This window comes from Oncorhynchus keta, chromosome 23 (assembly GCF_023373465.1).
Source record: "Oncorhynchus keta strain PuntledgeMale-10-30-2019 chromosome 23, Oket_V2, whole genome shotgun sequence".
Classification (NCBI taxonomy): Eukaryota; Metazoa; Chordata; class Actinopteri; order Salmoniformes; family Salmonidae; genus Oncorhynchus; species Oncorhynchus keta.
In genome coordinates, this window is record NC_068443.1 from 7,572,111 (window position 1) to 7,596,615 (window position 24,505).

General features: G+C 44.9%; 1 protein-coding gene across 1 annotated transcript in view; it reads left to right on the forward strand.

The window, feature by feature from the left end:
* Positions 1 to 23,598, forward strand: part of LOC127910929 (insulin receptor-like) — a 40,415-nt gene extending 16,817 nt beyond the window's left edge. The window contains exon 2 of the mRNA XM_052476147.1: positions 22,776 to 23,598. Within this exon, the coding sequence (XP_052332107.1) occupies positions 22,776 to 23,455 (680 nt within the window). The 3' untranslated portion in view covers positions 23,456 to 23,598. The remainder of the gene's footprint in view (positions 1 to 22,775) is intronic.
* Positions 23,599 to 24,505: the final 907 nt, after the last annotated feature.

Genomic DNA, 24,505 nt, shown 5'->3' on the forward strand with positions numbered 1-24,505 from the left:
ATATACATATGAGATGAGTAATGTAGGGTATGTAAACAAGATGCAGTAGATGGTATAGAGTACAGGATATACATATGAGATGAGTAATGTAGGGTATGTAAACAAGATGCAGTAGATGGTATAGAGTACAGGATATACATATGAGATGAGTAATGTAGGGTATGTAAACAAGATGCAGTAGATGGTATAGAGTACAGGATATACATATGAGATGAGTAATGTAGGGTATGTAAACAAGATGCAGTAGATGGTATAGAGTACAGTATATACATATGAGATGAGTAATGTAGGGTATGTAAACAAGATGCAGTAGATGGTATAGAGTACAGGATATACATATGAGATGAGTAATGTAGGGTATGTAAACAAGATGCAGTAGATGGTATAGAGTACAGGATATACATATGAGATGAGTAATGTAGGGTATGTAAACAAGATGCAGTAGATGGTATAGAGTACAGGATATACATATGAGATGAGTAATGTAGGGTATGTAAACAAGATGCAGTAGATGGTATAGAGTACAGGATATACATATGAGATGAGTAATGTAGGGTATGTAAACAAGATGCAGTAGATGGTATAGAGTACAGGATATACATATGAGATGAGTAATGTAGGGTATGTAAACAAGATGCAGTAGATGGTATAGAGTACAGGATATACATATGAGATGAGTAATGTAGGGTATGTAAACAAGATGCAGTAGATGGTATAGAGTACAGTATATACATATGAGATGAGTAATGTAGGGTATGTAAACAAGATGCAGTAGATGGTATAGAGTACAGTATATACATATGAGATGAGTAATGTAGGGTATGTAAACATGATGCAGTAGATGGTATAGAGTACAGGATATACATATGAGATGAGTAATGTAGGGTATGTAAACAAGATGCAGTAGATGGTATAGAGTACAGGATATACATATGAGATGAGTAATGTAGGGTATGTAAACAAGATGCAGTAGATGGTATAGAGTACAGGATATACATATGAGATGAGTAATGTAGGGTATGTAAACAAGATGCAGTAGATGGTATAGAGTACAGTATATACATATGAGATGAGTAATGTAGGGTATGTAAACAAGATGCAGTAGATGGTATAGAGTACAGTATATACATATGAGATGAGTAATGTAGGGTATGTAAACATGATGCAGTAGATGGTATAGAGTACAGGATATACATATGAGATGAGTAATGTAGGGTATGTAAACAAGATGCAGTAGATGGTATAGAGTACAGGATATACATATGAGATGAGTAATGTAGGGTATGTAAACAAGATGCAGTAGATGGTATAGAGTACAGGATATACATATGAGATGAGTAATGTAGGGTATGTAAACAAGATGCAGTAGATGGTATAGAGTACAGTATATACATATGAGATGAGTAATGTAGGGTATGTAAACAAGATGCAGTAGATGGTATAGAGTACAGTATATACATATGAGATGAGTAATGTAGGGTATGTAAACATGATGCAGTAGATGGTATAGAGTACAGGATATACATATGAGATGAGTAATGTAGGGTATGTAAACAAGATGCAGTAGATGGTATAGAGTACAGGATATACATATGAGATGAGTAATGTAGGGTATGTAAACAAGATGCAGTAGATGGTATAGAGTACAGTATATACATATGAGATGAGTAATGTAGGGTATGTAAACAAGATGCAGTAGATGGTATAGAGTACAGGATATACATATGAGATGAGTAATGTAGGGTATGTAAACAAGATGCAGTAGATGGTATAGAGTACAGTATATACATATGAGATGAGTAATGTAGGGTATGTAAACAAGATGCAGTAGATGGTATAGAGTACAGGATATACATATGAGATGAGTAATTATATAAAGTGGCATTGTTTCAAGTGGATAGTGATACATTTATTACATCCAATTTTTAATTATTCAAGTGGCTAGAGATTGAGTCAGTATGTTGGCAGCAGCCACTCAATGTTAGTGATGGCTGTTTAACAGTCTGATGACCTTGAGATAGAAGCTGTTTTTCCAGTCTCTCGGTCCCAGCTTTGATGCACCTGTATTGACCTCGCCTTCTGGATGATAGTGGGGTGAACAGGCAGTGGCTCTGGTGGTAGCATTTCGCTACACTCGTATTAATTATCAGTGGTGCATTGGTGCGTTTGGCTGCATGCATCACCCTCTGAAGAGCCTTGCGGTCCACGGCAGTGGAGTTGCTGTACCAGGTTGTGATGCAGCCCTACAGTAGGCTCTCGATGGTGCTCCTTTAGAACACTGAGGGTCCTCGGTGACAGGCTGAATTTCTTCACTATCCTGAGGTTGAAAAGTCGCTGTCGTGCCTTCTTCACCACTGTGTCGGTGTGGTTAGAACATTTCAGCTTCTCTGAGAAGTGTACGCCGAGGAATTTGAACTTATTGACGGGAATCCGTGTGCCGCCTCCCAGTACTGTTGAGTTGGGGAACATGTTGTCAGGGAACATGATGATGAAGATGGAACTGTGTGAGGCCATGCAGTCATGGGTATACAGGAGGGGACTCCGGGTATTTGTGCTCTAATCGTGAGGAAAAGGAGGAAAAAAGGTAGGGTGGTGTTGGTGACCACGATATGGCTGTATTTCTTCTTTTGTGATCCGTGATTTGTTATGAGCCCCTGCTTCATAGGCCTTGTGTCCGAGCCAGTGAATTGCTCCTCCACTTGGTCCCTATACTTGTGTTTTGCCATCTCAATCGATCTGCCCATGTTGTATTTGTACTGTTTAACAAACGATTGTCCCCGGTCACCTTGTTTACAAGCACCATCTCTCTTTTCAGTTTGCTGCTATATTTTGAAATCCACTCGGTATCACGCCATCAATGCATATTTTGGTGACTGAGTCGGCGTATTCATTGATATCTCCAGAGGCAACTCGGGAACATATTCTAGCCCACGTGATCAAAACAGTCTCGGAGTACAAAATGTACACATTTTGATTGGTCGGACCAACGCTGTACAAAATGTACACATTTTGATTGGTCGGACCAACGCTGTACAAAATGGATTTTCTATGTTTGCTTTATTATTGTTTTTTTTTTTACCCATTTTATCAATAGGTGCCCTTTTTTGCAGGGCATTGGAAAACCTCCCTGGTCTTTGTGGTTGAATCTGTGTTTGAAATTCCCCTGTTTGACTAACGGCACCTTAAAGATAGTTGTATGTTAGAGATGAGGAGGTAGTCATTCAAACTTATGTGACTTTTATTTAGGCTTGGCATTTACAAAGGGTTTGAATACTTATTGACTCAAGACATTTCAGCTTTTCATTTTTTATTAATCTGTAAAAAAAAATGAAAAACAAGAAATGTATGGGGTACTATGCGGCCAGTGACAAAACAAAACATTTAAATATATTTAATAAACGTGAGAAGTCAAGGAGTGGGAATACTTTAAGGCATTGTACATAAACATAAAAAATATATTTTTTTATTAAACCTTTATTTAACTAGGCAAGTCAGTTAGAACAAATTCTTATTTACAAGGAGGAACAGTGGGTTAACTGCCTTGTTCAGGGGCAGAAGGACAGAGTTTTACCTTGTCAGCTCGGGGATTCGATCTAGCAACCTTTCGGTTACTGCCCCGCCGTTCTAACCACTAGGTTACCAGCCACTTAGGATATGCTTGATACAGACGTGCTCAAATGTGTTGGTACCCTCACAGCTCACTAAAATAATGCTTCATTCCTCCTGAAAAGGGATTAAATGAAAAGCTATTTTTATCATGCTTACTTGCATGCCTTTGGTTTGTCATAGAATAAAGCAAAGAAGCTGTGAAAAGAGATGAATGACTGTTTATTCTACAAATACATTCTAAAATGGCCTGGACACATTTGTTGGTACCCCTTAGAAAATATTAAACTATTGGATTATAGTGATATTTCAAACTAATTTGTCTCTTTAATTAGTATCACGTCTCCAATCTTGTAATCAGTCATCCAGCCTATTTAAATGGAGAAAAGTAGTCACTGTGCTGTTTGGTATCATTGTGTTGCACCACACTGAACATGGACCAGAGTAAAGTAGTCACTGTGCTGTTTGGTATCATTGTGTTGCACCACACTGAACATGAACCAGAGTAAAGTAGTCACTGTGCTGTTTGGTATCATTGGGTTGAACCACACTGAACATGGACCAGAGTAAAGTAGTCACTGTGCTGTTTGGTATCATTGTGTTGCACCACACTGAACATGGACCAGAGTAAAGTAGTCACTGTGCTGTTTGGTATCATTGTGTTGCACCACACTGAACATGGACCAGAGTAAAGTAGTCACTGTGCTGTTTGGTATCATTGTGTTGCACCACACTGAACATGGACCAGAGTAAAGTAGTCACTGTGCTGTTTGGTATCATTGTGTTGCACCACACTGAACATGGACCAGAGTAAAGTAGTCACTGTGCTGTTTGGTATCATTGTGGTCACCACACTGAACATGGACCAGAGAAAGCGAAGGAGAGATTTGTCTGAGGAGATCAGAAAGACAATAATAGACAAGTATGGTAAAGGTACAGGCTACAAGACCACCTCCAAGCAGCTTGATGTTCCTGTGACAACAGTTGCAAATATTTTTAACAAGTTTAAGGTCCATATGGAACTGTAGCCAACCTTCCCGGGTGCGCAGCCTCGAGAGGAACGTCGACCCCAGATTGAACAGAAGAAGAGTGCAACTGGTAGAAAAAGAACCAAGGATAACTGCCACAGAGATACAGAGGTACTTCAGTTTCTGTTCGCACCATCCGTCGCTTTCTGAGCGAAAGTGGGCTCCATGGAAGAAGACCCAGGAGGACTCCACTTTTCAAGGAAAAATATAAAAAAGCCAGACTGGAATTTGCGAAAATGCATATTGACAAGTCACAATCCTGGGGGAATGTCCTATGGACAGATGAGTCAAAACTGGAGCTTTTTGGCAAGTCACATCAGGTCTATGTTCACAGATGAAAAAGTGAAGCTTTCTAAGAAAAGAACAACATACCTACAGTGAAACATGGAGGAGGCTTGGGAATGTGGAAACGTACTGCCCAGTGTCAGAAAGCTCTGTCTCAGTCCCAGGTCATGGGTCTGCCAACAGGATAATGACTCAGTATACACAGCTAAAAGCACCCAAGAATGGATAAGAACAAAACATTGGACTAATCTGAAGTGACCTTCTGAGTCCTGATCTGAATCCTATTGACGAACGTCTGTGGAAAGAGCTAAAAGGTGCAGTCTGGAGAAGGCACCCATCAAACCTGAGACAGCTGGAGCACTTTGCTCAGGAGGAGTGGGCCAAGCTACCTGTTACCAGGTGCAGAAGTCTCATTGAGAGCGACAGAATACTTTTGATTGCAGTGATCTTCCTCTGAAGGTTGTGCAACAAGATATTAGGTTAAGGGTCCCATAAATTTAGTCCATATGGCATTTTCATTTGTTTTGTTTACAATATTATGTTTAATAAAAAATCAAAAGCAAAGTGTGATTTTCTATTAAATATGGAAAAAACAATGGATGCCAATTACTTCTATCAGTTTCAAGTTATTTCAGAGAATATGGAGTTTTTTTTTTTTTTTTTGAGGGGTGCCAACAAATTTGAGACTAATATGCAGATGTGCAATATAATTTTCAGGGCAGTTTTACTGTGACTCACCTTAGTATCTTCATGTACTATGAATTAATGATCTAAATGCATTGCAGAGGAGGGCTTTCTGTTCCAAGAGTTTTGTGCCATGTCCTTGTCTAAACGGTGAGTGTTTTTAAAGTGAATTAGAAGCCACAGAACCGCCATTATAATGTGGTTGGTTTGTGGTTTCTTTTCATATCTTCGCCCGTGGGGTTCAGTTCAGGACAATTGTACTGCTGCAGCCCCCCAGCCTATTTGTTTTGGGTTTCTTATTTAGATATATTATTACCTTTCTGTATTTATATTCATCTAAACTCCTCTACTTTTAGAGAAAAACGATAATTTAATCAGCGCTGTTGACCTCTCAAATCACAGACAATGGGCTATTCCACAGTCACAGAATGATGTTGAGACTTTCTTTCACAAAACTCGGTCAAACAAAAACCAATGGTTCCCAAGTTAAACCCAATGCACAATGACTACTTTGAACTATTGTCTCCTGAAAATGTAAATCATAAAACTTTTACTAGACAGTGCAGAATGACGGTTTCCGTTGTCATTCTGTCACATTTGACATATTCACTGTTCCAGGAACTGTATTTGTCAAATTTGTGAGATATTATTGGTCAGTGCCCATCGAATTATTCAGTTGACCTCAGAGCAAGTTTATTCTAGTTATCTGTTTTTCGAATTTATTTGAAATTCAGCTTAGTTTGTCAGGGGTTCCAAAATGATTTCACAACCGTTTAGTTCTGAACAGACCCATTATTTTTTGTTGTTCTGTTTCCTACCTGCAAAATAAAGTTCAGAACCTGTTCAAACCAAATACAAATTCTTCCTTTTTAAACCTCTGAAGTCAGATAATTTTTTTGTTGCCTCAAGCTCGACATTAATTTACATCACCAATCGGTGCAGGTAGCTGCCTCTAGCTCGACATTAATTTACATCACCAATCGGTGCAGGTAGCTGCCTCTAGCTCGACATTAATTTACATCACCAATCGGTGCAGGTAACTGCCTCTAGCTCGACATTAATTTACATCACCAATCGGTGCAGGTAACTGCCTCTAGCTCGACATTAATTTACATCACCAATCGGTGCAGGTAGCTGCCTCTAGCTCGACATTAATTTACATCACCAATCGGTGCAGGTAGCTGCCTCTAGCTCGACATTAATTTACATCACCAATAGGTGCAGGTAACTGCCTCTAGCTCGACATTAATTTACATCACCAATAGGTGCAGGTAGCTGCCTCTAGCTCGACATTAATTTACATCACCAATCGGTGCAGGTAACTGCCTCTAGCTCGACATTAATTTACATCACCAATCGGTGCAGGTAGCTGCCTCTAGCGCAACATTAATTTACATCACCAATCGGTGCAGGTAGCTGCCTCTAGCTCGACATTAATTTACATCACCAATCGGTGCAGGTAGCTGCCTCTAGCTCGACATTACCTGCACCAATCGGCTCTATTTAGCCTATTTGGGTACATGCGTGAGATGCGACTGAAATTGGTCATCTTGTAATGACATGCATGCGTTCTCTGAATTAGGCCCACAGAACTATACGTATGGAGGAACTTTGAATTTACGAGAGTTGGCTTAACGTTGGACCAGAGGTAGTTAGCTTGTGTGTGCAGAGCGGCACCAGAATTTAAAAACACGTTTTACATATTTGGGGAGGGGATACGGTAGCCTATGCGTCAGTGGGGGAGGGGATACGGTAGCCTGTGCGTCAGTGGGGGAGGGGATACGGTAGCCTGTGCGTCAGTGGGGGAGGGGATACGGTAGCCTGTGCGTCAGTGGGGGAGGGGATACGGTAGCCTGTGCGTCAGTGGGGGAGGGGATACGGTAGCCTGTGCGTCAGTGGGGGAGGGGATACGGTAGCCTGTGCGTCAGTGGGGGAGGGGATACGGTAGCCTGTGCGTCAGTGGGGGAGGGGATACGGTAGCCTGTGCGTCAGTGGGGGGAGGGGATACGGGGTCAGTGGGGGAGGGGATACGGTAGCCTGTGCGTCAGTGGGGGAGGGGATACGGTAGCCTGTGCGTCAGTGGGGGAGGGGATACGGTAGCCTGTGCGTCAGTGGGGGAGGGGATACGGTAGCCTGTGCGTCAGTGGGGGAGGGGATATGGTAGCCTGTGCGGGGGAGGGGATACGGTAGCCTGTGGGTCAGTGGGGAGGGGCTACGGTAGCCTGTCAGGGGGAGGGGCTACGGTAGCCTGTGCGTCAGTGGGGGAGGGGCTACGGTAGCCTGTGCGTCAGTGGGGGAGGGCTACGGTAGCCTGTGAGTCAGTGGGGGAGGGGCTACGGTAGCCTGTGCGTCAGTGGGGGAGGGGCTACGGTAGCCTGTGCTTAGTTGGGGGATGGGCAGGTAGCCTACATGTACACACACTGGAAAAGATTTACAGCTTGGCAGACACTGGAATACGTTTCTGAGTGACTGAGTGAGGGCTTTGCATAGGCGGAATGCCCAGAACGTAACGTTATTAACAGATTCCCGTACCGGTTCTGTTCAGAAACGGTATAGATCACTTTTGTTCCGGGTTCTGATTATGTTCTTTGAAAAATGTTGTTCTTTACAGTTTTTTTTTTATGTTCCCCGAACCGGTTTCAGCCCCTGGTTTCAGTTATTTTTCATACGTGATTAACAAGTTTGTATTTAGTTTTATAAGAACATTTCTATTTCGTTTTAGGGACAAAAGTAGTGTCTTTCCTCCCTGTTAGATAGTGATAGGGATGCACAAGCTGGGCCTATTTGAAACATCGTCATCTCCTGGCAGCTTTTACCCACAGGTCTCAAAGTTGGAAAATCACATTAGAAAAACGTAGTGGCTGTGGATCTGACCTTTCTGGACAGATAATGGTCCCAAAGCTTCTGCACATTTATTTATTTAACTAGGTAAGTTGACTGACACCTCATTTACAGCAACGACCTGGGGAATAGTTACAGGGGAGATGAATGAACCAATCGGAAGCTGGGGACGATTAAGTGGCCATTCGGGTATTAGGGCCAGATTCTGAATTTCGCCTGAACACCAGGTTTAACACTCCTAGTATGTTAACCCTGGGCTCTTTAGTGACCCCAGAGAGTCAGGACACCGGTTTAATGTCCCAGCCGAAATACGGAAATGTCTCCAATCACTGCCCCTGGGATATATATATATATATATTTTTTAGACCAGAGGAAAGAGTGTGTCATACTGGCCCTCCAAAACCACTTCCAGCAGCATCTGGTCTCCCATGCAGGGACCGACCAGGACCAACCCTGCTTAGCTTCAGAGGTAAGCCAGCAGTGGGATGCAGGGTGGTTTGCTGCTAATGGGATTCTCTACTTAAACTTGCTCTACTCTTACAGAACAGGCTACTCAGGAGAATGGTGCTTGTTTATTACAGTCCGATCAAAGCTGAATCAATGTCTGCTAGATCACATCGTGATAGTTTTCTACACAACCCAACATAGTAACATAGTAGAACGTTACTGGAGGACAGAAACGCCACCTAATTTCCGAGATTTTAGGACGATTGTGCGAGCCGTCAAATGTTTCTCTCATGTGGCCACAACTCAACAGTGCATCACTAGGTAAAATATGTGCTTTGATTGAGGCAAAACACAGGTATGCTACAGTTTACGCCATCTGCTCTACATCTACAGCCTCGGCCTGAGGAGGGGAGGGAGGGGTTACCTACTCATCTACAGCCTCGGCCTGAGGGTGGGGGGGGCTGAACGGGGCGGTTACCTACTCATCTACAGCCTCGGCCTGAGGGTGGGGGGGCTGGACGAGGCGGTTACCTACTCATCTACAGCCTCGGCCTGAGGGTGGGGGGCTGGACGGGGCGGTTACCTACTCATCTACAGCCTCGGCCTGAGGGTGGGGGGCTGGACGGGCGGTTACCTACTCATCTACAGCCTCGGCCTGAGGGTGGGGGGGGCTGAACGGGGCGGTTACCTACTCATCTACAGCCTCGGCCTGAGGGTGGGGGGGGCTGGACGGGGCGGTTACCTACTCATCTACAGCCTCGGCCTGAGGGTGGGGGGCTGGACGGGGCGGTTACCTACTCATTTAGCCTCGGCCTGAGGGTGGGGGGCTCATCTACAGCCTCGGCCTGAGGGTGGGGGGCTGGACGGGGCGGTTACCTACTCATCTGGAGCCTCGGCCTGAGGGTGGACGGGGGCTGGACGGGGCGGTTACCTACTCATCTACAGCCTCGGCCTGAGGGTGGACGGGGCAGTTACCTACTCATCTACAGCCTCTGCCTGAGGGTGGGGGGGGCTGGACGGGGCGGTTACCTACTCATCTACAGCCTCGGCCTGAGGGTGGACGGGGCGGTTACCTACTCATCTACAGCCTCGGCCTGAGGGTGGGGGGCTGGACGGGGCGGTTACCTACTCATCTACAGCCTCGGCCTGAGGGTGGGGGGGGCTGGAGCCTCGGCCTGAGGGTGGGGGGGGCGGTTACCTACTCATCTACAGCCTCGGCCTGAGGGTGAGGGGGGCTGGACGGGGCGGTTACCTACTCATCTACAGCTGGTTACCTACTCATTTTACAGCCTCGGCCTGAGGGTGGGGGGCTGGACGGGGCGGTTACCTACTCATCTACAGCCTCGGCCTGAGGGTGGGGGGCTGGACGGGGGCGGTTACCTACTCATCTACAGCCTCGGCCTGAGGGTGGGGGGCTGGACGGGGCGGTTACCTACTCATCTACAGCCTCGGCCTGAGGGTGGGGGGCTGGACGGGGCGGTTACCTACTCATCTACAGCCTCGGCCTGAGGGTGGGGGGGAAGAACCTTGAACACACACTTTGTTTTTTTGCCCAAAGTTTAGAAGAAGAAAAAACTAACACTGAATATAATTCATGATGGTTTCTGATTTATTTTATTTTTGTTTTGGAGTCAAAGATAATAATTTAATTGTTTTATTTCAGTTTGTGAAATTGGTTAATCCAATAATAACCTTGCATCAGAGGCACAGATTCTCAATGTGTCTGTGCGCATTAGTTCAGCAGCCCCCAGCAGTTGTCTGTCGGTCGGTGTGTGTGTGTTAGGGTTGGGTGGTATCCAGTCTTTCCTGTACCATATCAGGTATACGGTACACAAAGGGGGCACTATTTCTTTCAACAACAACAACAAAAAATAAAAATGTTTGTTTTGGGAAGCACAATAGTTTGGGGGGCAGCAGGGATCCTTCTCAAACTGTGTGTGTGTGTGTGGTTGTCTGTTAGTCTTCCAGCCCCCAGCCTTGTCCTCTTTGTCCTGTCTGTCTATGAGCAATCCATGTTCTCTTCTCAACACTAATGAAGAGTAAGCCAAGGTGAGAGACAGAGAGAGAGCATGGTGGTTTCCATGGTAACCCCATTGGTTTGTGTGATGTTCCTTTCCCCCTGTTGATAGGAAGGACTCTTAACAGCGAGGCTGCTCCTCAAGTGGCACCCTATTCCCCATGGGACCTGGTCAAAAGAATGGCCAGGGAATAGAGTGGCACTAAGGACGCAGGCAGCCCTAGACTGGACTACCTGCGGTGTTATGGATAGAATAGGATGTGAATACCCACCGACAGACAGTCCATTAACTCAGTTACATCTGTGACAGTTGTTCGTTCCTGTTCTCCCTGGTTGTTCTACAGCAGCCTTTAACAAACTTTTTTTGTGCCAGGGACCGATCGGCAAGGCATGGCCTTCTTCCTCTGGGGGGCCCTAACTAAAAACAAAAAAGATTGTCAATCGCTTTTAAATAATACAAAAACAATGTTTTTATTTTGTTTCCTTTTATTTTTACTTGAAATAAAATTGTATTTGTCACATGCCAGATGAAACTGGTGTAGACCTTAGAGGTGCAATGTTTACTTTACGAGCCCTTAAACAACAACGCAGAGTTAAAAAGTAAGAATGAATTAGCAAAAAAGGAAATGATAAAACAAAGGAAATGATAACACAATAAAATAACAATCCTGTTCGGCGGTTTTCGTATTTACTTGGCTGCCTTTATGGTCAACCTGTCCGTCCGTGTCGTCTTCAGGGGCTGCCTTTATGGTCAACCTGTCCGTCCGTGTCGTCTTCAGGGGCTGCCTTTATGGTCAACCTGTCCGTCCGTGTCGTCTTCAGGGGCTGCCTTTATGGTCAACCTGTCTGTCCGTGTCGTCTTCAGGGGCTGCCTTTATGGTCAACCTGTGCTGTCCGTGTCGTCTTCAGGGGCTGCCTTTATGGTCAACCTGTGCTGTCCGTGTCGTCTTCAGGGGCTGCCTTTATGGTCAACCTGTCTGTCCGTGTCGTCTTCAGGGGCTGTCCGTCCGTGTCGTCTTCAGGGGCTGTCTGTCCGTCCAACCTTCAGGGGCTGTCTGTCCGTCCGTGTCGTCTTCAGGGGCTGCCTGTCCGTGGTCGTCTTCAGTGGCTGTCTGTCCGTCCGTGTCGTCTTCAGGGGCTGCCTGTTCCGTGGTCTTCAGGGGCTGTCTGTCCGTCCGTGTCGTCTTCAGGGGCTGCCTGTTCCGTGGTCAGGGGCTGTCTGTCCGTCCGTGTCGTCTTCAGGGGCTGTCTGTCCGTCCGTGTCGTCTTCAGGGGCTGTCTGTCCGTCCGTGTCGTCTTCAGGGGCTGTCTGTCCGTCCGTGTCGTCTTCAGGGGCTGTCTGTCCGTCCGTGTCGTCTTCAGGGGCTGTCTGTCCGTCCGTGTCGTCTTCAGGGGCTGTCTGTCCGTCCGTGTCGTCTTCAGGGGCTGTCTGTCCGTCCGTGTCGTCTTCAGGGGCTGTCTGTCCGTCCGTGTCGTCTTCAGGGGCTGGCCGTCCGTCCGTGTCGTCTTCAGGGGCTGTCTGTCCGTCCGTGTCGTCTTCAGGGGCTGGCCGGCCGTCCGTGTCGTCTTCAGGGGCTGGCCGTCCGTCCGTGTCGTCTTCAGGGGCTGGCCGGTCCGTCCGTGTCGTCTTCAGGGGCTGGCCGTCCGTCCGTGTCGTCTTCAGGGGCTGGCCGTCCGTCCGTGTCGTCTTCAGGGGCTGGCCGGCCGTCCGTGTCGTCTTCAGGGGCTGGCCGGCCGTCCGTGTCGTCTTCAGGGGCTGGCCGGCCGTCCGTGTCGTCTTCAGGGGCTGGCTGGCCGGGCTGTCTGTCTGTGCAATAAAAAATAATACAAATAGTTTTGTCATATGAATGAAAGGTTCCATCATGTAGAGCAGTGGTTCACAAACTTCTTATAGTCTCGTACCCCTTCAAACATTCAACCTCCAGCTGCGTACCCCCTCTAGCACCAGGGTCAGCTGTACCCCCTCTAGCACCAGGGTTGGTGCACTCTACAATGTTGTTTTTTGCCATCATTGGAAGCCTGCCACACCACACACACACTATACAATACATTTATTAAACCCGGCTCGTGGGAAGTGACAAAGAGCTCTTATAGGACCAGGGCACAAATAATAATATAATAATAATCAATCATTTTGCTCTTTAACCATCTTACATATAAAACCTTATTTGTTCATCAAAATATTGTGAATAACTCACCACAGGTTAATGAGAAGGGTGCACTTGAAAGGATGCACATAACTCTGCAATGTTGGTTGTATTGGAGAGAGTCTCCGTCTTAAATCATTTCCCACACACAGTCTGTGCCTGTATTTAGTTTTAATGCTAGTGAGGGCCGAGAATCCACTCTCACATATGTACGTGGTTGCAAAGGGCATCAGTGTCTTAATTAACAGCACAATTTGCCAAGGCAGGATACTCTGAGCGCAGCACGATCCAGAAATCTGACAGTGGCTTCTGACTTAAATTCAGAAGCCACTGGCATTGCGCGTACGCCTGGGGGCCATCATGTATCCATCATGTATCATAAATAATACTATTTAGGACTATATACTGTAGCATTTGGGAAGTCATCAACATACCCTGTATAGGTTTTCAAGCTTTGGTTGATCTACAAGTTAGTAGTAAATATGTTGCATTCACGTCTCCATCTCAACCAAAAAATAACATTTAAAGAATTGGCTCCGATGTAGCTATCCAAGCAGAAGATACATCTCCTTTGAATGTTAATATTTGGTTGTGTTGTCAACCAAACACAATTCAATAGTACTTTTGTAAGACAGGCTTAATATTAGGTTATTGAATGTCTTACAAACTATGTAACAGTATTTATTCAATCTTAAAATAAGTAACATGCCTCCCGAGTGGCGCGGTGGTCTAAGACACTGCATCGCAGTTACTAGCTGTGCCACCAGAGATCTTGGTTCAAGTACAGGCTTTATCGCAGGCGGCCGCAACCCGGAGACCCAGCGCACAATTGGCCCAGCGTCGTCCGGGTTAAGGGAAGGTTTGGCCGGCATGGATGTCCTTGTCCCATCGCGCTCTAGCGACTCCTGTGGCGGGCTGGGCGCATCCATGCTGACGCGTTCACAAGATATATGCTATTTCCTCCGACACATTGGTGCGGCTGGCTTCCGGGTTAAACAGGTGTTGTGTCAAGAAGCAGTGTGGCTTGGTTGCTTTGTGTTTCGAAGGACGGACGGCTCTCGACCTTCGCCTCTCCCGAGTCTGTAGGGGAGTTGCAGCGATGAGACAAGACTGTAACTACCAATTGGATATCACGATATTGGGGAGAAAGGGGTAAAAATAATATATATATATGAGTAACGCATCCATGGCCACATTTTGAGGTTACTGTAACAAATGTCTTATGTAAGAAACTGTCTGTGGACATCTTCATAATTGCTGAAAGAATCTGAACAGAATTTCAAATGGCATTGATCACTTGCAAGATGTACTTAATGTCTCTATGGGGGTGCCACAGGGTTCAATCCTCGGGCCGACTCTTTTTCTCTGTATATATCAATGATGTTGCTCTTGCTGCTGGCGATTCCCTGATCCACCTCTATGCAGACGACACCATTCTATATACTTCTGGCCCGTCCTTGGACACTGTGCTATCTAACCTCCAAACGAGCTTCAATGCCATAAAACACTCCTTCCGTGGCCTCCAACTGCTCTTAAACGCTAGTAAAACCAAATGCTTGCTTTTCAACCGTTCGCTGCCTGCACCTGCACGCCTGACCAGCATCACCACCCTGGATGGTTCCGACCTTGAATATGTGGACATCTATAAGTACCTAGGTGTCTGGCGAGACTGTAAACTCTCCTTCCAGACTCATATCAAACATCTCCTCGAAAATCAAATCAAGAGTCGGCTTTATATTCTGCAACAAAGCTTCACTCACGCCGCCTTATCTCAGTTCCCTGGTCACGATGGCAACACCCATCCGTAGCACGCGCTCCAGCAGGTGTATCTCACTGATCATCCCTAAAGCCAACACCTCATTTGGCTGCCTTACGTTCCAGTTCTCTGCTGCCTGTGACTGGAACGAATTGCAAAAATCGCGGAAGTTGTGGAGACTTATCTCCCTCACCAACTTCAAACATCTGCTATCTGAGCAGCTAACCGATCGCTGCAGCTGTACATAGTCTATCGGTAAACGGCCCACCCATTTTTACCTACCTCATCCCCATACTGTTTTTATTTATTTACTTTTCTGCTCTTTTGCACACCAATATCTGTACCTGTACATGACCATCTGATCATTTATCACTCGTGTTAATCTGCAAAATTGTAATTATTCGCCTACCTCCTCATGCCTTTTGCACACAATGTATATAGACTCCCCTTTTTTTTCCTACTGTGTTATTGACTTGTTAATTGTTTACTCCATGTGTAACTCTGTGTTGTCTGTTCACACTGCTATGCTTTATCTTGGCCAGGTCGCAGTTGCAAATGAGAACTTGTTCTCAACTAGCCTACCTGGTTAAATAAAGGTAAAAATAAAAATAAAATAAAAAATAAAGATTCTGATACGGGTGAGCCACATTAAAGATTCTGGTACAGGTGAATCATTTGTCTCAATAATTACCGGAATTATCTAGTTCAGTTGGGCCTACAGTTCTGATCAGCTGTGGCCAGGCAAACCCCATCATCCAACATTGCACCCCATTCCCTATATAGTGTTCTACGTTCCACCAAGACTGCACTCGTCCAGTTTCCAACACTAGTCACTGTCACCACACTGGACTGGTTAGATTCTCAATTGGGAATGCTGGGATATAAATACTACTGTGCCTGGCTCTGGCAGAGAGAGGTCTGTCCCAAATGGTATCCTATGCACTTCTGTTGACCAGGGCCCTTAAAGACTCTATATAGGGAATAGGAGTCCATTTGGGGCACAGGAAGTGTCCACATTTCTGCTGGGAACTGGGTGTATCTGTGGTGGCCTGGCTTTCCGAGGGGTCACTGGCTGGCTGGCTGACTGCTTTCTAGGGTCACTGACTGACTGCCTGTCCCTCCCTGTGTATCCATCTCTGTCTGGTTCAGTTTACTGCCACAGTTTACTCACACACCTGACTGACCAGTATGCTGGCCCCTTCACCTATCACACACCTGACTGACCAGTATGCTGGCCCCTTCACCTATCACACACCTGACTGACCAGTATGCTGGCCCCTTCACCTATCACACACCTGACTGACCAGTATGCTGGCCCCTTCACCTATCACACACCTGACTGACCAGTATGCTGGCCCCTTCACCTATCACACACCTGACTGACCAGTATGCTGGCTCCTTCACCTACTGTATCACACACCTGACTGACCAGTATGCTGGCTCCTTCCCCTATCACACACCTGACTGACCAGTATGCTGCCAAATTAGTTTGCTAGTTTGCTGCTTCAGTGTCTTTAGATATTTTTGTCAGATGTTACTATGGAATACTGAAGTATAATTACAAGCATTTCATAAGTGTCAAAGGCTTTTATTGAGAATTACATGAAGTTGATGCAAAGAGTCAATATTTGCAATGTTGACCCTTCTTTTTCAAGACCTCTACAATCCGCCCTGGTACTGTCAATTAAATTCTGGGCCACTTCCTGACTGATGGCAGCCCATTCTTGCATAATCAATGCTTGGAGTTTGTCAGAATTTGTGGGTTTTTGTTTGTCCACCCGCCTCCTTGAGGATTGACCACAAGTTCTCAATGGGATTAAGGTCTGGGGAGTTTCCTGGCCATGGACCCAAAATATTGATGTTTTGTTCCCTGAGCCTTATGGCAAGGTGCTCCATCATGCTGGAAAAGGCATTGTTCGCCACCAAACTGTTCCTGGATGGTTGGGAGAAGTTGCTCTTGGAGGATGTGTTGGTACCATTCTTTATTCATGGCTGTGTTCTTAGGCAAAATTGTGAGGGAGCCCACTCCCTTGGCTGAGAAGCAACCCCACACATGAATGTTCTCAGGATGCTTTACTGTTGGCATGATACAGGACTGATGGTAGCGCTCACCTTGTCTTCTCCGGACAAGCTTTTTTCCGGATGCCCCAAACAATCGGAAAGGGGATTCATCAGAGAAAATCACTTTACTCCAGTCCTCAGCAGTACAATCCCTGTACCTTTTGCAAAATATCAGTCTGTCCCTGATGTTTTTCCTGGAGAGAAGTGGCTTTGCTGCCCTTCTTGACACCAGGCCATCCTCCAAACGTCTTCGTCTCACTGTGCATGCAGATGCACTCACACCTGCCTGCTGCCATTCCTGAGCAAGCTCTGTACTGGTGGTGCCCCGATCCCACAGCTGAATCAACTTTAGGAGACGGTCCTAGCGCTTGCTGGACCTTCGTCACAACAATTGAACCACTCTCCTTGAAGTTCTTGATGATCTGATAAATAGGTGATTTAGGTGCAATCTTACTGGCAGCAATATCCTTGCCTGTGAAGCCCTTTTTGTGCAAAGCAATGATGACGGCACGTGTTTCCTTGCAGGTAACCACGGTTGACAGAGGAAGAACAATGATTCCAGGCACTACCCTCCTTTTGAAGCTTCCAGTCTGTTATTCGAACTCAGTCAGCATGACAGAGTGATCTCCAGCCTTGTCCTCGTCAACACTCACACCTGTGTTAACGAGAGAATCACTGACATGATGTCAGCTGGTCCTTTTCTGGCAGGGCTGAAATGCAGTGGAAATGGATTCAGTTCATTTGCATGGCAAAGAGTGACTTTGTAATTAATTATTTTAATCCCAGGCCCCCGTCCCGGCAGGACTTTTGGCTTTTGGTCGTCACTCATTGTAAATAAGAATTTTTTTCTTAACTGACTTGCCTAGTTAAATAAATAAACATGCTCGCTCGCACCTTCACCTATCACACACCTGACTGACCAGTTGACCCCAGGTACAGTACACACACAGCTGACTGACCAGTTGACCCCAGGTACAGTACACACACAGCTGACTGACCAGTTGACCCCAGGTACAGTACACACACAGCTGACTGACCAGTTGACCCCAGGTACAGTACACACACAGCTGACTGACCAGTTGACCCCAGGTACAGTACACACACACCTGACTGACCAGTTGACCCCAGGTACAGTACACACACAGCTGACTGACCAGTTGACCCCAGGTACAGTACACACACAGCTGACTGACCAGTTGACCCCAGGTACAGTACACACACAGCTGACTGACCAGTTGACCCCAGGTACAGTACACACACACCTGAGAGGAGAGTCTTATGTCCAACAATAAAACATTTAAATAAACTTTTTTTTTTTTTTGTAATTGCTCAGAACTGCTATTAGTCATTTTGGAAAAAGGCTCTTACAGATTTATGCTCGTAATTGACACCTAAGTATCGTGATAATATCGTGAGGTTCCAGGTTCTTGCCCTATAATCCATAGACTATAATCCATAGACCCAGGCTAGTTGTTGAAGATAACCTGCATAATCCCTATTGGACAGACCTAAGTAACACAAATTGACTTTCTGACCAAATTACTTGAGATTTTAGATCTGGGATAGCGAGATTAAAGTGTTTAGCTAATGTGTTGATTTAGTTATTTTTTAAAAACAGCCTCAGCCCACGTACCAAATAAGAGTGACTTGACTCGGATGACAGCGCTAACTTCCGTATTAGAATAGAATGTGGGTAAAACCAATGACAGCACTTAATACTAGAATGTGGGTAATAACAGCCAATAATGGCGCTGTATGTTATAATGTGGGTAAAAGCATGTCTTTGGTAACTATGGTTACTGAACCAACTGTCAGATGCGTAGGTTTAATCAAATCAAGACACACAACCACATTTTGCTGTGATGAAGTTTATTATCTCAAACTTTCTGGTCTATTTTGATTCTAGGCCTTTTGTCTAATTTTTTTCTTTTTTTCTTTACCCCAAAACTGGTTTTGCAATTTAACATGACCAAATATTACACAATTCGCTGTGTGCAATTCTCTTTCTCTGAACTATGAATATTGTATTGTACAACCATCTCGTGTATTAGCTGTATCTATTGTCAGTAGGGGTGCGTGTGTAAAATCACTGAGGAGGCCAAGCCAGTAACAAAGCCATATTCCAACCTATGTTGTCATAATTGTGTGGTTTTGTTCTATAACCCATTTCTTCATATGTCACTGTAATATCCAATAAGGCCGTGACAACACACAGTGGCGGAATCAATCTACGACACCTACCTTTGTTTCATCACAGAACCGGAGAGCCACATCTGTCCGCTGAAGTCCACAAAGTAAATATTGCATGTAACAAACAGTTGTATCAGCTGCGGTATGGTCAAGCAAGTTCATGTTTTCCAGAGGTTACTAAACAACTAGTGCTTTAGAACCACAGAGTTACCATGAGTCAGCACAAAGACAACAGGAGCCCTGTCTCTGCTATTCCAGCACCATTTCAACAGCAAATCAACAGGGCTATACACGCTTTGTTTAATACACTGAAAAGAAACTTAAACATACCAAAAACAATTTAGTCCAATCAATGTTGCTAAATACAGTATAATGTGGTTGTCCATTTTTATTTGTGTGTGTGTGTGTGTGTGTGTGTGTGTAAGTAAAACAAATGTTGACTCCCCCTATTTGTCATCTAGCTGAACAAAATAAAACCAATTATGAAGGAAAGCCTGCTCATTAAAACACTTCACATTTCTCTTACGAATAAAACGTGGGTTTGTCTTAGGAACCTTAGTATTTCTAACGGCAACAACAGCACAATGGTCACTTAAATCATTACAAAAAACACCAACCGCAGAATATTGATATGGAACATTTGTCAATATCAAATCAATCAGGGTAGGTTTTTCTGGGCATTTAAGATTTGGGTGAGTTAATCAACTGGGTAAGATTCATAGAATTACAAAACATGTTTAAATCATCAGACACCGGCTTTAGAGGGGGTCTATAACAGCCAATCACAGTTATAGAGAGCAGAGGGGGGTCTATAACAGCCAGTCACAGTTATAGAGAGCAGAGGGGGGTCTATAACAGCCAATCACAGTTATAGAGAGCAGTTATAGAGAGAGGGGGTCTATAACAGCCAATCACAGTTACAGAGAGCAGAGGGGGTCTATAACAGCCAATCACAGTTATAGAGAGCAGAGGGGGTCTATAACAGCCAATCACAGTTATAGAGAGCAGAGGGGGGTCTATAACAGCCAATCACAGTTATAGAGAGCAGAGGGGGGTCTATAACAGCCAATCACAGTTATAGAGAGCAGAGGGGGGTCTATAACAGCCAATCACAGTTATAGAGAGGCCCTTTGAAACCTCAATATTCAAAGCAAGAAATTCCAACCGTTTCCAAATAGTTTCAGACTTTGCAACACTTACAGGGAATTTAGTTTTTACATATATAGCCACACCCCCACCTTAACTTGATCAGTGCGATAAACATTGTAACCACTTATCACTTATCAAAAACAGACTTGCTGAGCCAGGTTTCAGAAAACACAATTACATCAGCATCAGTTGATTTAGCCCAAATCTTAACCCCATCAATTTTTGATGAGATTTTAAATGAAAAATACCAAAACCAGCTCTTGATTTAAAATCAGAGGGGGTTTGGAGACATTGCATATCAGGGCCAGGGTTAGGTTGCACGTTACCTGATATCTCCATCCGAGGCTTAGGAAAGGGTCTATTTAGCAAGCTAGCTACTGCAGGACATCAACACAAGCAGACCAGAACCTTTTTTCTGAAAAAGGTTTTGCTGAGGAAGTTATTAGATTGATCTGAAGCCAAATCCAAACTGGCCTCCCTTGGGTGGTGTTTTTCTGCACCAGGACAACTTACAGTTGAGCTCAGCTCAACGCTGATTGGCTAATTCTTTTAATATTTGTAAGTCGCTCTGGATAAGAGCGTCTGCTAAATGACTTAAATGTAAATGTAAATATATATATATTTTATCAAGGGAGGCCACATTTTTTGCGGGCATCAATCAATCAAATGCTACGGCAACAACATGTTATACTCTTTTTGTCCAGACAGCATCAGATACATGAGCTACACATACCGAGACAGAGGGGGCGCTGTTTCCCTGTCCAGACAGCATCAGATACATGAGCTACACATACCGAGACAGAGGGGGCGCTGTTTCCCTGTCCAGACAGCATCAGATACATGAGCTCCACATACCGAGACAGAGGGGGCGCTGTTTCCCTGTCCAGACAGCATCAGATACATGAGCTACACATACCGAGACAGAGGGGGCGCTGTTTCCCTGTCCAGACAGCATCAGATACATGAGCTACACATACCGAGACAGAGGGGGCGCTGTTTCCCTGTCCAGACAGCATCAGATACATGAGCTACACCGACCGAGACAGAAGGGGCGCTGTTTCCCTGTACAGACAGCATCAGATACATGGGCTATCCATACTGAGACAGAGGGGGCGCTGTTTCCCTGTCCAGACAGCATCAGATACATGTGCTACACATACTGAGACAAGGGGGCGCAGTTTCTCTGTCCAGACAGCATCAGATACATGTGCTACACATACTGAGACAAGGGGGTGCTGTTTCGCTCGCTAGTGATGGTTTCTCGAGTGAGATTCAGCCACGTGCGAATTGACTGAAAAGACGAATTGACGAATGAGAAATTATTTTATTCATTTTTATTGGTCAAATATTTTGGGAAGCCCGGCCTCCTTTGGTATCCATGAATACACTGTCTATTATATTTAACCGTTTATCAATGTCCGTCAGTTGGGAATCGTTTCCCATTTGTAGAAATGATCGCCAACTTACCAAGATATCATAAATATCTTCTCGGTAATATGCTTAAGTTACTGATAGTCAGGCTGATGGGGTTCTTAATCATGTTAATTATGCTAATTATGTTAATAAATTCACCATTCACTACAACACAATTATTTCCCCTGAGGGGATAAATAAAGTGGTATTGAAATAAAGATAAGTGAAATATGTTAATGACTGAGGTTGAATGTATGTTAAAGTAGGTCCTATAAAGATTTGTTTAATGAACTTGGTAGGCTGTAGTAAGAAAAATAAACGATAGCCTACCGTAGTTTATTTCTCTATATCTATATGTATCTGCTCTTTCCATGACAGACTCACCAGGTGAAAGATATGATCCCTTGTTGATGTCACTTGTTAAATCCACTTCAACCACCTCAGATGAAGGGGAGGAGACGGGTTGAAGAAGGATTTTTAAGCCTTGAGACAATTGAGACTCTGATTGTGTATGTGTGCCATTCAGAGGGTAAATGGGGCAAGACAAAAGATTGAAGTGCCTTTTGAACAGGGTATGGTAGTAGGTGCCAGGCGCACCAGTTTGTGTCAAGAACTGCAAAGCTGCTGGGTTTTTCTACGAGCAACAGTTTCCTGTGTGTATCAAGAATGGTCCATCACCCAAAAGACATCCAGCTAATGGAAGCATTGGAATCAATATGTGCCAGCGTCCCTGTGGAACGCTTTCGACACCTTGTAGACTCCACGCCCCCAACGAATTGAGACTGTTCAGAAGGCAAAAGGGGGTGTAACCCAGTATTAGGAAGTTGTTCCTAATATTTGTTAAACTCAGTGTAGGTTGAATGTCATTTGTAAAAAGCTGAACTCTGAGACATATATTAGTTGCGGAGCCTAACTGATCATGAATTAATTAACCCCAAAAATTATAACTTTACATGAATAGGATAATAGATAATGTGCTCATTCTGGTTATTCCTCTAAAGTAGTTGGTTGTTGAATATTGGTTAATAAAGTCCATAGAAATTAGATGGACATCACACCAAAAAATGTCTTGTGTTAGACGATTTATTTTTGGTGTGATGTCCTTAACTTAGTTCCGTCTCTAATCAGTTTGTTTGTCTCTTCCCCTGAAGTCTCCAATGGGATCTGCTCCAGTAAGGACATCCGGAACAACGTGACCAACCTGCGCTCCCTGGAGAACTGCACGGTCATCGAGGGCCACCTGAAAATCATCCTCATGTTCAAGACCAAGCCCGAGGACTTCAGGGGTGTCAGTTACCCAAAACTGACCGTGATCACAGACTTTCTGCTCCTGTTCAGGGTCTACGGTATGGAGAGTCTCAAAGACCTCTTCCCCAACCTCACCGTGATCCGAGGAAACAACCTATTCTTCAACTACGCTCTGGTCTTCTTTGAAATGCTGCAGCTCAGGGACATCGGTCTCCATAGCCTGATGAATATCACTAGAGGAGCGGTGAGGATCGAGAAGAACCCGGACCTCTGCTACCTCTCCACCCTGGACTGGTCCAAGATCCTGGATACGGTGGAGGACAACTATATTGTGTCAAATAAGAATGCCAGGGAGTGCGGGGACGTGTGTCCCGGGGCGCTGGCCAAGGGGAAGGCTACCTGTCAACAGACCACCATCAACGGGAACTTCAACGAACGTTGCTGGACGCACAAGCACTGCCAGAGAAGTAAGACACTGGGTTCTTTTATTATTATTATTATTATTATTATTATTTTTATTATTATATTTTTAAAATGTATTTATCCTGGAAGTTCCATTGAGGTCAGAAGGCCTTTTTTTTAACGAGGGGAGATGATGGTGTGAGTGTCTTTAAATGCATGTAAAAATGGCACACTAGGAAAGATGATGATTGACCTTGCGGTTGTTGTCTTCCTTTTCTGCACTTATTTCCTTGTTTTCGATGCTCTGTTGTCCATAGTTATGTTGCCATAACTTGCAGTGCACAGGGCTTCCACTGGTTTTAATGTGTTGCCATAACTTGCTGTGCACAGGGCTTCCACTGTTTTTAATGTGTTGCCAGAACTTGCAGTGCACAGGGCTTCCACTGGTTTTAATGTGTTGCCAGAACTTGCTGTGCACAGGGCTTCCACTGGTTTTAATGTGTTGCCAGAACTTGCTGTGCACAGGGCTTCCACTGGTTTTAATGTGTTGCCAGAACTTGCTGTGCACAGGGCTTCCACTGGTTTTAATGTGTTGCCATAACTTGCTGTGCACAGGGCTTCCACTGGTTTTAATGTGTTGCCATAACTTGCTGTGCACAGGGCTTCCACTGGTTTTAATGTGTTGCCAGAACTTGCAGTGCACAGGGCTTCCACTGGTTTTAATGTGTTGCCAGAACTTGCTGTGCACAGGGCTTCCACTGGTTTTAATGTGTTGCCAGAACTTGCTGTGCACAGGGCTTCCACTGGTTTTAATGTGTTGCCAGAACTTGCTGTGCACAGGGCTTCCACTGGTTTTAATGTGTTGCCATAACTTGCTGTGCACAGGGCTTCCACTGGTTTTAATGTGTTGCCATAACTTGCTGTGCACAGGGCTTCCACTGGTTTTAATGTGTTGCCATAACTTGCTGTGCACGGGGCTTCCACTGGTTTTAATGTGTTGCCAGAACTTGCTGTGCACAGGGCTTCCACTGGTTTTAATGTGTTGCCAGAACTTGTAGTGCACAGGGCTTCCACTGGTTTTAATGTGTTGCCAGAACTTGCTGTGCACAGGGCTTCCACTGGTTTTAATGTGTTGCCAGAACTTGCTGTGCACAGGGCTTCCACTGGTTTTAATGTGGCAGGTTATTTATGTTTGTATAGTAGTCAGGCACCATGTTGATTTTGCTTCTCC